The 14,924-nt window shown below is 44.4% G+C and overlaps 1 protein-coding gene across 6 annotated transcripts in view; it reads left to right on the top strand.

The window, feature by feature from the left end:
* LOC129863985 (gamma-aminobutyric acid receptor subunit alpha-3-like) overlaps positions 1–14,924 on the top strand; it is a 148,846-nt gene that overhangs the window by 16,263 nt on the left and 117,659 nt on the right. For 5 of the 6 annotated variants that reach the window (XM_055936486.1, XM_055936487.1, XM_055936484.1 and 2 more), the window contains one exon: positions 11,814–11,920. The exons of the other annotated variant lie outside the window; for it this stretch is intronic. In XM_055936486.1, coding sequence (XP_055792461.1) covers positions 11,835–11,920 — 86 coding nt within the window. In that variant the 5' untranslated portion in view covers positions 11,814–11,834. The remainder of the gene's footprint in view (positions 1–11,813; positions 11,921–14,924) is intronic. 6 annotated transcript variants of the gene reach the window in all.

The raw sequence follows: 14,924 nt of genomic DNA, 5'->3' as shown, positions 1-14,924 counted from the left end.
GGCATGAAATCTGTGGGGGCACCAGCTCAGACAAGGGAGAGGACGATAGTTTCAATTCGTGCCTGCTTGCAGTCCAGTGACAGTGACACTGTCTGTTTATAGCCCTTTATGTGGATCTCTGTCCTGCTCATTAGCGAGAGTTTGTTTTCAGGATATTAATAATTTGTTTGTGGTGCAGCCTTTTGCCTTTTAGGCATGAGGTACACTATATTTACAAAAGTATGTGGACACCCCTTCAATTTAGTGGATTTGGCTATTTCAACCATACCCGTTGCTGACAGGTGTATAAAATTGAGCACACCGCCATGTAATCTCCATAGACAAACATTGGCAGTAGAATTGCCTTACTGAAAAGCTCAGTGACTTTCAACGTGGCACCATCATAGGATGCCATCTTTCAACAAGTCAGTTTGTAAAATTTCTGGCCTGCTAGAGCTGCCCCGGTCAATTGTAAGTGCCGTTATTGTGAAGTGGAAACGTCTAGGAGCAACAACGGCTCAGCCGCGAAGTGGTAGGCCAAACAAGCTCACAGAATGGGACTGCTGAGTGCTGAAGCACGTAGCACGCAAAAATCATCTGTCCTCAGTTGTAACACTCACTACCGAGTTCCAAACTGCCTCTGTAAGCAACGTCAGCACAATAACTATTCATTGGGGGCTTCATGAAATGGGTTTCCATGGCTGATCAGCTGCACAGAAGCCTAAGATCACCATGCGCAATGCCAAGCGTCAGCTGGAGGGGTGTAAAGCTCGCCGTCATTGGACTCCAGGGCAGTGGAAATGCGTTATCTGGGGTGATGAATCACGCTACCATCTGGCAGTCTGACGGACAAATCTGGGTTTGGCAGATGCCAAGAGAACGCTACCAACTGTAAAGTTTGGTGGAGGAGGAATAATGGTCTGGGGCTTTTTGTCATGGTTCGGGCTAGGCCCCTTAGTTCCAGTGAAGGGAAATCTTAACGTTACAGCACACAATGACATTCTAGATGATTCTGTGCTTCTTCCAACTTTGTGGCAACAGTTTGGGGAAGGCAATGTCCTGTTTCAGCATGACAAAGCCCCCGTGCACAAAGCATACATAAATGGTTTGTCGACATCGGTGTGGAAGTACTTGACTGGACTGCGCAGAGCCATGACCTCAACCTCATCGAACACCTTTGGGATCAATTGGAACGCCGACTGTGAGCCAGACCTAATCGCCTAACATCAGTGCCCGACCTCACAAATGCTCTTGTGACTGAATGGAAGCATGTTCCCGCAGCAATATTCCAACATCTAGCGGAAAGCCTTCCCAGAAGATTGGAGGCTGTTATAGCAGCAAAGGGGGAAGCAACTCCATATTAATGTCCATGATTTTGGAATGTGATGTTTGATGAGCAGCAGTCCACATACCTTTGGTCATGTTGTGTAACAACAGTATGAAGGAAATGCTTTTGTGAGCCACGCCCATTGGAAAGGCTGCAGTCGATTGTTCACTCAGCCTTTGGTCACTGAGGCACCCAGCAACCTTGTCTTAGACTACAGATACATTTATCAATGACATTTAAGACTGTTAGATATAAGATATGTGAGATGATGACCACAATGCGAGCAGGTCTTGCTTAAATAGGAAGCAGTAGATGTCATGACATTAACAGACGCAATTTTCTGTCAGACATTATAGGGCAGGGAATAGTTATTTCTGGCTCTGGAGGGCTGGCATCCTGCGGCTTTTATGGATAACATAAAATCTCTGATGTCTAACAATCCAGAATTACTTGTAATATAGGCCCATTAATAAAAACGCTGAGAGAGAGAACGATTAAACAAAGTCATTTGGTGCTCAGCTGGAATGAACATGGGGGATGCCCCTGTCTAAAGTGTTTCAGCCCAGGAGGAATGCATTCATCAGGGACACAGACACGTTTGGGGATGGGACAGACCTGCAGAGATGCGTCCCGAGTGAGCACTTGAAAGAGCTCAAATCTTTAACATCTGTTTAACCATCCTCAGATCATTTGTGTTCCCCAGCTCTTGTAACAGAGAACATTTGCTAAATACCCCTGAGGAAGATCTGTGTTTGATCCTCGATCCACGGTGTGAGAACAGGGGTGTAATGCCGACCAGTGACCGGGCCACCACTGACCCACAGAGCAGAGCCACGGTGTGAGAACAGGGGTGTAATGCCGACCAGTGACCGGGCCACCACTGACCCACAGAGCAGAGCCACGGTGTGAGAACAGGGGTGTAATGCCGACCAGTGACCGGGCCACCACTGACCCACAGAGCAGAGCCACGGTGTGAGAACAGGGGTGTAATGCCGACCAGTGACCGGGCCACCACTGACCCACAGAGCAGAGCCACGGTGTGAGAACAGGGGTGTAATGCCGACCAGTGACCGGGCCACCACTGACCCACAGAGCAGAGCCACGGTGTGAGAACAGGGGTGTAATGCCGAGTTTCCCTAATGTTCCTTGTCCTTTTAAAGTGGTGGAGCTCTGATGGACAGACAGCCCCGCTGGTACTTTCATTTATTTATTCCGTATTTTACCAGGTGAGTTGACTGAGAATACATTCTCCTTTACAGCAACGGCCTGGAGAAAGTTACAAAACATCATCAAAATGCATAGTTAACATACAAAATATACTGTATAAGAAAGCAAAAAACACAAACACAATCAAATAAAAACACAAGATCAAGGTCCTGAAACAGCCGTCTGGACTGTCTGAGGCACCAATTCATCCATTCCACAAGCAAGGTGGATCTACGAGACTTCCAAGAGGAACAGCATACTTTCTAATACAGTGACGTGTGCTGAAACTATCGCCTGTAATAAAGCGTAGTTCGCTATGATAAACTGTGTGGTATTTGACTATTGACAAATGTGGCCATGGAGATAAAGTGAGCTGAGGTTTTTGACCTTTCTCTCTGATGGTTTGACAGGTGCCGGCAGGGAGATGTCTATTTTTTAAATTTTTTTAATGAACACAAACACCCGTGATTGTGAGAATTGAGCCTTGCCGCTCTTTGGCAGGACTGCACATACCAAAGCAGATTTTTCCACACCTTTAGAAGATGATAGAGGTGTCAGAAAACACTCAGTGTTTAATTATTTATCTTTTTCAGAGGAGGTTTGTGACCATATGTGGCTTCTCTGTTGGCTTGTCATGAAGGAATCTGGCATCAACTGAATCTGGCATCAACAATCAGAGCGGTGTAGACACAGACCATGAAGTATTAAATAAACACTTAACCACCTTCTCAGAAGTAACTTCTTATTGGTACAGTGTGAATAACACAGTGTGTGTCATCCTGTCAAGAAATCAAATGACTTTGCACTAGTGCCAGACTCTAGAACAACTAGAATAGATCAATAGGATAGATGAAGTATTCTATATTTACAATGCTGCTTTCACCTCCCATCTCAAAGAGTAGTAATAACTCCACCTCTCCCCGTCCAGCCCTCCTCTCCTCAACCCTCCTCTCCCGCCTTCTCTCTCACACTCACACACACACACACACACACACACACACACACACACACACACACACACACACACACACACACACACACACGCACGCGCGCGCGCGCACACACGCACACACACACACGAGACACAGTTGAGACGCAGTTGATTTTGAGCTGGAATCTGGCTGCTTCATATCCCATCAGTCCCTTTGCTCTGGATAATGTCTTGTCTTTACCAGTACCGTGTATACATGGACCGATAAATAAATTAAAATAAGAAAATCATTTATCTTTCGTCTCTGTTTCATAATTTTGTCAATTCGCAAGTGGCTGAATCTCACCGGAGAAATCAGAGCGAGGGATACAGCGCTCCTCTGTCTCAGTATGTGTAGCCCATGTATCTGATGCTGTCTGGAACAAAAGAGTAGAACATGTTGCTGCCGTAGCATTTGATTGATTGATGCCAGCAAGCGTTTGGCCTCCCTTGATAACATTTTTATAAAATAATTAGCCAATCAGCATTGAGCTGAGCTCAACTGTGGGTTGTCCTGGCACAGCAAAACGCCAACCAAGGGAGGCCAGTTTGGATTTGGCTTCCACCAATCAAATCACATCCTAAGCAAAACATCATCATTGTCAGACAAACGTGTCTGTTTCTGGTCTGCTTGTGTTGCTGTCCTGCAGTAGCGAGTTTGCTAAATCGGTTCTTTCCTAAGTAATGTATGGAGATGTGGATTTGGACTTGTAGTTTTGACTTAATTCTCTGTACAGGCCAATGATTATGATGACAATTCTGATCTTACCATAGATTCATATATTGTGCCACAGTCCTGAGACGATTGAAGTTCCATATGTAGCCTACAGTAGATGTACAGTTGAAGTCAGAAGTTTACATACACCTTAGTAAAATACATTTAAAGTCAGTTTTTCACAATTCCTGACATTTTATCCTAGTTAAAATTCCCTGTCTTAGGTCAGCTAGGATCACCACTTCATTTTAAGAATGTGAAATGTCAGAATAATAGTAGAGATAATTATTTATTTCAGCTTTTATTTATTTAATCACATTCCTAGTGGCTCAGAAGTTTACATACACTCGATTAGTATTTGGTAGCATTGCCTTTAAATTGTTTAACTTGGGTCAAACGTTTTGGGTAGTCTTCCACAAGCTTCCCACAATAAGTTGGGTGAATTTTGGCCCATTCCCCCTGACAGAGCTAGTGTAACTGAGTCAGGTTTGTAGTCCCTCCTTGCTCGCACACACTTTTTCAGTTCTGCCAACAAATTTTCTATGGGATTGAGGTCAAGGCTTTGTGATGGCCGCTCCAATACCTTGACGTTGTTGTCCTTAAGCCATTTTGCCACAACTTTGGAAGTATGCTTCGGGTCATTGTCCATTTGGAAGACCCATTTGCGACCAAGCTTTAACTTCCTGACTGATGTCTTGAGATGTTGCTTCAATATATCCACATAATTTCCCATCCTCATGATGCCATCTATTTTGTGAAGTGCACCAGTCCCTCCTGCAGCAAAGCACCCCCACACCATGATGCTGCCACCCCCGTGCTTCACGGTTGGGATGGTGTTCTACGGCTTGCAAGCCTCACCCTTTTCCTTCCAAACATAACGTGGTCATTATGGCCAAACAGTTCTATTTTTGTTTCATCAGACCAGAGGACATTTCTCCAAAAAGTACGATCTTTGTCCCCATGTGCAGTTGCAAACCGTAGTCTGGCTTTTTTTATGGCGGTTTTGGAGCAGTGGTTTCTTCCTTGCTGAGCGGCCTTTCAGGTTATGTCGATATAGGACTCGTTTTACTGTGGATATAGATACTTTTCTACCTGTTTCCTACAGCATCTTCACAAGGTCCTTTGCTGTTGTTCTGGGATTGATTTGCACTTTTCGCACCAAAGTACGTTCATCTCTAGGAGACAGAACATGTCTCCTTCCTGAGCGGTCTGGCGGCTGCTTGGTCCCATGGTGTTTATACTTGCATACTATTGTTTGTACAGATGAACGTGATACCTTCAGGCGTGCTCCCAAGGATGAACCAGACTTGTGGAGGTCTACAATTTTTTTCTGAGGTCCTGGCTGATTTATTTTGATTTTCCCATGATGTCTAGCAAAGAGGCACTGAGTTTGAAGGTACCTAAGTGTATGTAAACTTCCGACTTCAACTGTATGTAGCTTAGTAGGCTCACGTTAACTAGTTAGCTAACTTAGCTGGTTCATTTTTGCCCATGCGAGGAAGTTAGGCTAGCAAACATTTTAACTAGGTAGCCTATGAAAACATAAACTAAAAGTGTACTGTATGACAGAGTCATAGACTGTTTTGCCAACATGAAAGAGATGAGGATGGCATTGGCGTTCAACTAGTCTACAAGTAGGGTGAGTCAACATTTATTTATTTTTGTTACTTGCGCATGCAACCAAGCTCACACACGCAACCAAGCTCAAACACACACACGTACACGCACACACACACACAGACAGAAATCAGTACCATGGACAGCCACATGATATTTAGCAACATTGATTGGACAAAATGTGTTTGTTTTCATTTTGATTTCAGTGTTTTAAACTAAGCATATACTGTATATAGCCTTGTTGATTTGATTATGTTTATACGTAAGTTGAAAGCATGCTGGAATAGCGGAGGCAGTGCTCCTGTTGTCTTTGTGTTGACTTGTGGGAACACCGTCGTTCTAAATCACTAGTTGTTTAGTAGACTGTCGGAAACAGTAACTTGCTTGACAATACTGCATGTTATATGACTGTTTTTTACGTGCAATATTTGCTTTGTGGACTTCACCGGACAGATGTTTTCCAGTTTTGTGATGAAACAAATGTATGTGTAGTTGAATATTTTCCGCCGCTGTGTGACTGTCTTTTTGTTGTCACGGCCTTATTGTATACTGTATCAAGGTGGCGTATGAAGGAATGGGTTAAAGAGCAAACACAATTATCACAATGGAAGTTGTAATATGGCTTTTTTAATTGGCTTGGCTTCCCCAGTGATTTTACCCACGCACTACTACTGTTTTCAACAAAATGTCCACCTGTCTACATTTATAGTGTAAGCAACGCAGTATTTATGTTGTGACATTTATATGGTGGCGTTTCGTGACAATTTTCTTTACGTCAAATAAAAGGCATAGATATTCTCCAGGCTTGGGTTAAAGGGCAATAGTTTTTTTGTTTAGCTTTTCAGTCTTGTTGCCAGTACCTCAGTCCCTACAGTCTTTATGTTTGTTCGAAGTGTATTCATGTGTGGGTGATTCCATTATTAATCCTTACAAAGCCCCTATTTCGTTGGTGTGTCTCTGAAGAAACAGCAGTTTTACAAAGTATCCTCTTAAGGGGAAAGCACAGGGACTCCCTAAAGCTGCAGCCTGCTGCCTGGGTGAAGCTCCAATCAGAGCATCGCTGCCTGGGTGAAGCTCCAATCAGAGCATCGCTGCCTGGGTGAAGCTCCAATCAGAGCATCGCTGCCTGGGTGAAGCTCCAATCAGAGCATCGCTGCCTGGGTGAAGCTCCAATCAGAGCATCGCTGCCTGGGTGAAGCTCCAATCAGAGCATCGCTGCCTGGGTGAAGCTCCAATCAGAGCATCGCTGCCTGGGTGAAGCTCCAATCAGAGCATCGCTGCCTGGGTGAAGCTCCAATCAGAGCATCGCTGCCTGGGTGAAGCTCCAATCAGAGCATCGCTGCCTGCGTGAGAGGAATTACTCAGTATTTATGCTTCATAGCTTTTGTGCTGCTGCATATTGGGCAGAAAAGCAAATCAATTCCCTCATCTTCACTGCGTTTGGCTCGCGCAGCAAGGAAACAAATTGGACTTGTTTCATCTGAAATTTAAATAATTTGCTTTTGTTAGCGAGTCCAGGTTTTCCTCCAAGTGCTAAAATATTCATATTTGTTTTGTCATCATTGCATCTAAAAGTTGAGTTGCTCAGAGCTGACAGTAAAGGCTATGTTTGTCAACATTCTCAGTAGGACTCAGTACTACAGTATTAACAAGCATGTATAGGAAGGTGACTACAAAAAGGTTACATCCCACCGGGGCAGGTTACTACACCTGTAATATTTTGAAAATGCTTTGGCACTTACCATGGGTTGGGACATTAACATGACTTATTTACAACATACAATACAGTATGGAAGGCCCAAAGCTTCCATGACTAATAACCTGTAGGTTCATACTGTATATATCTACTCAAAGCCTAGCATTTTGGCTCAGTATCTCTCTGTCATCATGGCCATAGAAGAACATGAAACCATTAATCTGTGCCTCTCTGTCTGTCTGTCTGTCTGTCTGACTGACTGACAACGCTTGTCATGAGGCCAGAGCAACAGGAAGTCAGTTTAGATCCAGGTCCCTCAGGACACCTGCCAGTGAATTATGTGTTTCATTAACTGTTTTCATTCTGCTTTCCAGGACTGGACATACATATTGATCTGAGATGCTAATTCACCTTAACATTAGTGATGGGGGGAAAACATTGTTACAGTTGATGATGATGATTGAGTGGGTGCTTATACAGTGTTTGTCCTAATTCACACATGTACAAGTGTGTATTATACCAATGTGTGAATTAAAATTTTATTTTTTTGCATATCCCAACTACCTAACACACCTTCGGAGAGTGGGGTCATGGCCAGGGTCCGCCATTATCAACGGCAAACCTGGAGCAGTAAGGTGTTAAGTGCCTTGCTCAAGGGCACATTGGCAGATCTTCCGGGCCAGTTTGGGCCAGTAATTCTGGGCCAGTAATTCTCCGGTTACTGGCCCAATACTCTAACCGCTAGGCTACTTGCCTCAATATTATTTTAGACAATATTATATTGATACTTGGACTCCAGGTATCAATTTGTAATATATACACTGCTCAAAAAAATAAATGGAACACTAAAATAACACATCCTAGATCTGAATGAATGAAATATTCTTATTAAATACTTTTTTCTTTACATAGTTGAATGTGCTGACAACAAAATCACACAAAAATGGAAATCAAATTTATCAACCCATGGAGGTCTGGATTTGGAGTCACACTCAAAATTAAAGTGGAAAACCACACTACAGGCTGATCCAACTTTGATGTAATGTCCTTAAAACAAGTCAAAATGAGGCTCAGTAGTGTGTGTGGCCTCCACGTGCCTGTATGACCTCCCTACAACGCCTGGGCATGCTCCTGATGAGGTGACGGATGATCTCCTGAGGGATCTCCTCCCAGACCTGGACTAAAGCATCCGCCAACTCCTGGACAGTCTGTGGTGCAACGTGGCGTTGGTGGATGGAGCGAGACATGTGCCAGATGTGCTCAATTGGATTCAGGTCTGGGGAATGGGCGGTCCATAGCATCAATGCCTTCCTCTTGCAGGAACTGCTGACACACTCCAGCCACATGAGGTCTAGCATTGTCTTGCATTAGGAGGAACCCAGGGCCAACCGCACCAGCATATGGTCTCACAAGGGGTCTGAGGATCTCATCTCGGTACCTAATGGGAGTCAGGCTACCTCTGGCGAGCCCATGTAGGGCTGTGCGGCCCCCCAAAGAAATGCCACCCCACACCATGACTGACCCACCGCCAAACCGGTGCTGGAGGATGTTGCAGGCAGCAGAACGTTCTCCACGGCATCTCCAGACTGTCACGTCTGTCACATGTGCTCAGTGTGAACCTGCTTTCATCTGTGAAGAGCACAGGGCGCCAGTGGCAAATTTGCCAAACTTGGTGTTCTCTGGCAAATGCCAAACTTCCTGCACAGTGTTGGGCTGTAAGCACAACCCCCACCTGTGGACGTCGGGCCCTCATACCACCCTCATGGAGTCTGTTTCTGACCGTTTGAGCAGACACATGCACATTTGTGGCCTGCTGGAGGTCATTTTGCAGGGCTCTGGCAGTGCTCCTCCTTGCACAAAGGCGGAGGTAGCGGTCCTGCTGCTGGGTTGTTGCCCTCCTACGGCCTCCTCCACGTCTCCTGATGTACTGGTCTGTCTCCTGGTAGCGCCTCCATGCTCTGGACACTACGCTGACAGACACAGCAAACCTTCTTGCCACAGCTCGCATTGATGTGCCATCCTGGATGAGCTGCACTACCTGAGCCACTTGTGTGGGCTGTAGACTCCGTCTCATGCTACCACTAGAGTGAAAGCACCGCCAGCATCCAAAAGTGACCAAAACATCAGCCAGGAAGCATAGGAACTGAGAAGTGGTCTGTGGTCACCACCTGCAGAACCACTCCTTTATTGGGGGTGTCTTGCTAATTGCCTATAATTTCCATCTGTTGTCTATTCCATTTGCACAACAGCATGTGAAATTTATTGTCAATCAGTGTTGCTTCCTAAGTGGACAGTTTGATTTCACAGAAGTGTGATTGACTTGGAGTTACATTGTGTTGTTTAAGTGTTCCCTTTATTTTTTTGAGCAGTATATATATATATATACATATACACAGTGCATTCGGAAAGTATTCAGCCCCTTTGACTTTTTCCACATTTTGTTACGTTACAGCCTTATTCTAAAATGTATTAAATAGTTTTGCCCCCCTCATCAATCTACACACAATAACCCATAATGACAAAGCAAAAACTTTTTTTTTTTAATTTTAGCAAATTTATAAAATATATATTTTTTAAATATAAAATTGACATAAGTATTCAGAACCTTTACTCAGTACTTTGTTGAAGCTCATTTGGCAGTGATTACAGCCTCAAGTCTTATTGGGTCTGATGCTACAAGCTTGGCACACCTGTATTTGTGGAGTTTCTCTTCTCTGCAGATGCTATCAGGCTCTGTCAGGTTGGATGGGGAGCGTCGCTGCACAGCTAGTTTCAGGTTTCTCCAGAGATCTGGCTGGCTCTGGCTGGGACACTCAAGGACATTCAGAGACTTGTTCCGAAGCCACTCCTGCATTGTCTTGGCTTTGTGCTTAGGGTCGTTGTCCTGTTAGAAGGTAAACCTTTGCCCCAGTCTGAGGCCGTGAGCGCTCTGGAGCAGGTTTTCATCAAGGATCTCTCTGCACTTTTCTCCGTTCATCTTTCCCTTAATCCCGACTAGACTCCCAGTCCCTGCCGCAGAAAAACATCCCCACAGCATGGTGCTGCCACCACCATGCTTCACCGTAGGGATGGTGCCAGGTTTCCTTCAGACGTGACACTTGGCATTCAGGCCAAAGAGTTCAATCTTGGTTTCATCAGACCAGAGAATCTTGTTTCTCATGGTCTGAAAGTCCTTTAGGTGCTTTTCGGCAAACTCCAAGTGGCCTGTCATGTGCTTTTTACTGAGGAGTGGCTTCCGTCTGGCCACTCTACCATAAAGGCCTGATTGGTGGAGTGCTGCAGATGGTTGTCCTTCTGGAAGGTTCTCCCATCTCCACAAAGGAACTTTGGAGCTCTTTCTGAGTGACTATCGGGTTCTTATAGTTGAGCCCTGACTTCACAACACATTTCCCAATTGGGACATTAAAAATAACTTGAGGGAATTCTCCCCCGATTGCTCAGTTTGGCCGTCGGCCAGCTCTAGGAAGAGGTGGTTCCAAACTTTTTCCATTTAAGAATGATGGAGGCCACTGTGTTCTTGGGGACCTTCAATGCTGCAGAATTTTTTTGGTACCCTTCCCCAGATCTCTTCCTAGACAAAATCCTGTCTTGGAGCTCTATGGACAATTCCTTCGACCTTATGGCTTGGTTTTTGCTCTGACATGCACTGTCAACTGTGGGACCTTACATAGACAGGTGTATGCCTTTCCAAATCATGTCCAATCAATAGAATTACCACAGGTGGACTCCAATCAAGTTGTAGAAACATCTCAAGGATCATCGATAGAAGCAGGATGCACCTGAGCTCAATTTCGAGTCTTATAGCAAAGGATCTGAATACTGTAAATAAGACAATAAGACATTTGCAAAAATGTCTAAAAACCTGTTTTTGCTTTGTCATTATTGGGTATTGTGTGTAGATTGATGAGGATTTTTTCCCCCAATAAATTTTAGAATAAGGCTGTATTGTAACAAAATTTGGAAAAAGTCAAGGGGTCGGAATACGTTCCGAACGCACTGTATATATACAGTACCAGTTAAAGGTTTAGACACACCCACTGTACACATTCCAAAATCTTTCTTTATTTTACTATATTCTACATTGTAGAATAATAGTGAAGGCATCAAAACTATGAAATAACACATATGGAATCATGTAGTAACCAAAAACGTGTTAAACAAATCAAAATATATTTTATATTTGAGATTCTTCAAAGTAGGCACTCTTTGCCTTGATGACAACATTTCACACTCTTGGAGGTCCTTGACAATTCCCAGCCATAATTAACATGTACATATGTCCGTCCTTCTCTCTTTTCTGCAGGGTTTTGGGCCATAGTTTGATATGGCTGCCACTCTCCAGAAACTTGCAGTATTCGTGTCGGGCATATGGATCTGCCTCCTGCTCCTCAACCCCTTTCCACAAACCGGGTAGGATGACTCATAGTTCACTCCCTTCTCTCCCCTAGCTCTCTTCCATTTCCAGCCACTCGCTCTTCTCCACCTCCTCCTCCCTCCCGTCCTCTTCTGTCCCCAATTTTGAAACTCTGGGGATGTGTTGCAGCTAATACATTCATTAATATGGCCCTAGTACTGTAGCCAGGCTTTATGATCCGCAGAATGCCATTTGGAGGCAGACGTGGCCCAGTGTAAATAGCTATTGGATTTCTAGTGGCAACGCGAGGCTCAATAAACCTGGAGGAAGGGAAGGCTGGCCTGCCGACAGAGCAGAGGGGAGACCGAGAGAAGGCTTGCCTGCCAACAGAGCAGAGGGGAGACCGAGAGAAGGCTTGCCTGCCAACAGAGCAGAGGGGAGACCCGAGAGAAGGCTGGTCTGCCGAAAGAGCAGAGGGGAGACCCGAGGGAAGGCGAGAGATTGCTCAGCCCAGATTGCCTTTCCATGGGGCCAGTTAGCTTTCACTTCCTATTAGCAGCACGCGGCACTGTAAGAAGGTGTACAGCCAGGAAGTTCTTGCCAAGACATAGCCATAGACAAGGCCTAAGATTACTACATTATTCCTACCCCAGTCCATTCCCCCAGTGCAGTGTGCTGCATTCTCTACCCTTGTGTATCCATTGAAGACCATTTTAAACCATGGGCAAGGCTCCCTAGCCAACTCCAACCTTTTTAGAATACTGTTGCTTACCCTCGCTGACCCTTACACAATCAATTAACACCTACCCCTTTCAACTCATTTGTTAGTCACCTCCCATTATCCACCTATTCCATTAGTTTGCTACAGAAAGATTTCTCTCCATCCATCGAAGAGAGTAAAATGAGTCATACAAAGCTTTACAGCTGTAAACCTTCGGAACTACAACTTTGCCTAGATGTTGTTATAAACACTGTATTATTGATTGTATAACTTCAATCAAAAGGTATTACCAGGTAATTCAGGCCGTTACAAAGCCATTTTATAAGATCAATCGTCTCCTCTTTCCCACCATTTCTGTATTGTCCATGATAGTATGCCTTGTTTGTTATGCACATAATTTACAGCATATAATATGAAAGCACATGATAACGTTACGTTCTTTACACGCTCTTATCCAGAGCAATTCCCTAATTAAGTGCCTTGCTCAAGGACACATCATCAGATTTTTTCACCTAGACACATTGGGGGTTCGAACCAGTGCCCTTTTGATTATTGGCCTAACGCTCTTAACCGCTAGGCTACCTGCCGCATATAAATAATCCTTAGAATGTGTTTTATAGTATAATTGTGTGTGCAGTTGTGTGGTCACAGGCACACAGACGCATGATGACTGCCTTTTTGCTAATACTACAATCAGGGTAATCTGTCACAGAAATGCATTGATTGAAATCTCTCTTTCTCCACCCTGGCCTGCACTAGAGGGACTGGGAGCGCGCCCACGGGAATCAGATGGGGGAGTGGAGGAGGGGGTTGAGGGGGAACGAGGTTGCAATCTAATTCGGCACCATAGGCACACACACACACACACACATAATATTCACAAGGATTGGAGTAGTGATTCATTTTGTACTGTGTCAGCATAGAGTGAAAAAGAAAGATGGACCGGATCTGATTTAATGTGACATAACAGACCCTCTTTCTCACTATACCTTTTCTCATTCATATACACCCTTCAAGTAAATTCAATCGTTTCCGTCTCCATTATTTGGTTGAATTGCTCTTGGGAAAATGTAATATGCAACCTTATTTTTCTGGCAGTCCAGTCCTGTTTGCATTGCTGATTTTTGTGTGCATGTAAAAAAAAAAAACTAATCTCATGTTGATGACAAAGCTATACAATTTGCATACAACGTTCTAAAAAATGTACGATGATGGTTATGGTGATGATGATGAGGATAAGGATGATAATAACATTGATAATGGGGGATTGTTCCGAACTGCAGTTCTAAACTCCAGTAGCTCAGTTACTACCTCTGCATAACAAGTAGTGCCTCTCCTTGTTACTTGGCTATGTAAATAATTCAGATGATTTAAAAAAACAAAACAAGCCCAAACAGAATAAACAAGGCATTTTAAAGAGACAAATTGAGGCCGTGGGATGGCTTGTTTCATGTTGTTGTCCTAAATACATTTCTGGTGACTTAAGTGACAAACCTAAAGTCCTGTTTATTCCGACGACCCATTTCTCTCCCTCAGTATCAGAACGGGCCCTTCTCTGTGTAACTGTGAAATACTCTATCTGGCCTTAAGCCTGCCTCTCTGATCCCCCACTCTTTTGTTGCGTCCTCTATCTCCAACTAAGGTTAATTTTGACTTCCCCTGGGACGTACCAATAAACCTGGGTATTTATTATTACGTCCTAATGCGGTTATGTGGAAGTGGATCCGGAAAATTTGAGGAAAGGAGTGGAGGCATGCAGAGCTTCAGAGCTGGCATTAAGGTTGGTCCTGCTTTGTTAAAAAGAAAAACATGTTCAAGCATGTCTTAGCTGAGATTAGATGTGCTGAACATTATTTAGCTGGCATCGCCTTCATTCTCAAATTGGATCATATGTTACCAGATATTAATAAGTGTAAATTGAGAGTGTGCTGCATGCTGTGTACTCGTTCTGACATCTCAAGAAGGCAGAGAAAGAGAAGTAATAACAGCATTTATTAGTTTCTCTCACTTCCCCTCCTATCCTTCCCCTCTCTCTCTCTCTCTCTCACTCACTCACTCACTCACTCACTCACTCACTCACTCACTCACTCACTCACTCACTCACTCACTCACTCACTCACTCACTCACTCACTCACTCACTCACACACACACTCTCACACACACTTCCCCTCCCATCTATCTCTCTCTCTCACACACACTTCCCCTCCCATCTATCTCTCTCTCTCACACACACTTCCCCTCCCATCTATCTCTCTCTCTCACACACACTTCCCCTCCCATCTATCTCTCTCTCTCTCACACACACTTCCCCTCCCATCTCTCTCTCTCTCTCTCTCTC

This window comes from Salvelinus fontinalis, chromosome 10 (genome assembly GCF_029448725.1).
Source record: "Salvelinus fontinalis isolate EN_2023a chromosome 10, ASM2944872v1, whole genome shotgun sequence".
NCBI lineage: Eukaryota > Metazoa > Chordata > Actinopteri > Salmoniformes > Salmonidae > Salvelinus > Salvelinus fontinalis.
Note: the sequence above shows the minus strand (reverse complement) of the source record. Positions and strands in the feature narration are given on the sequence as shown.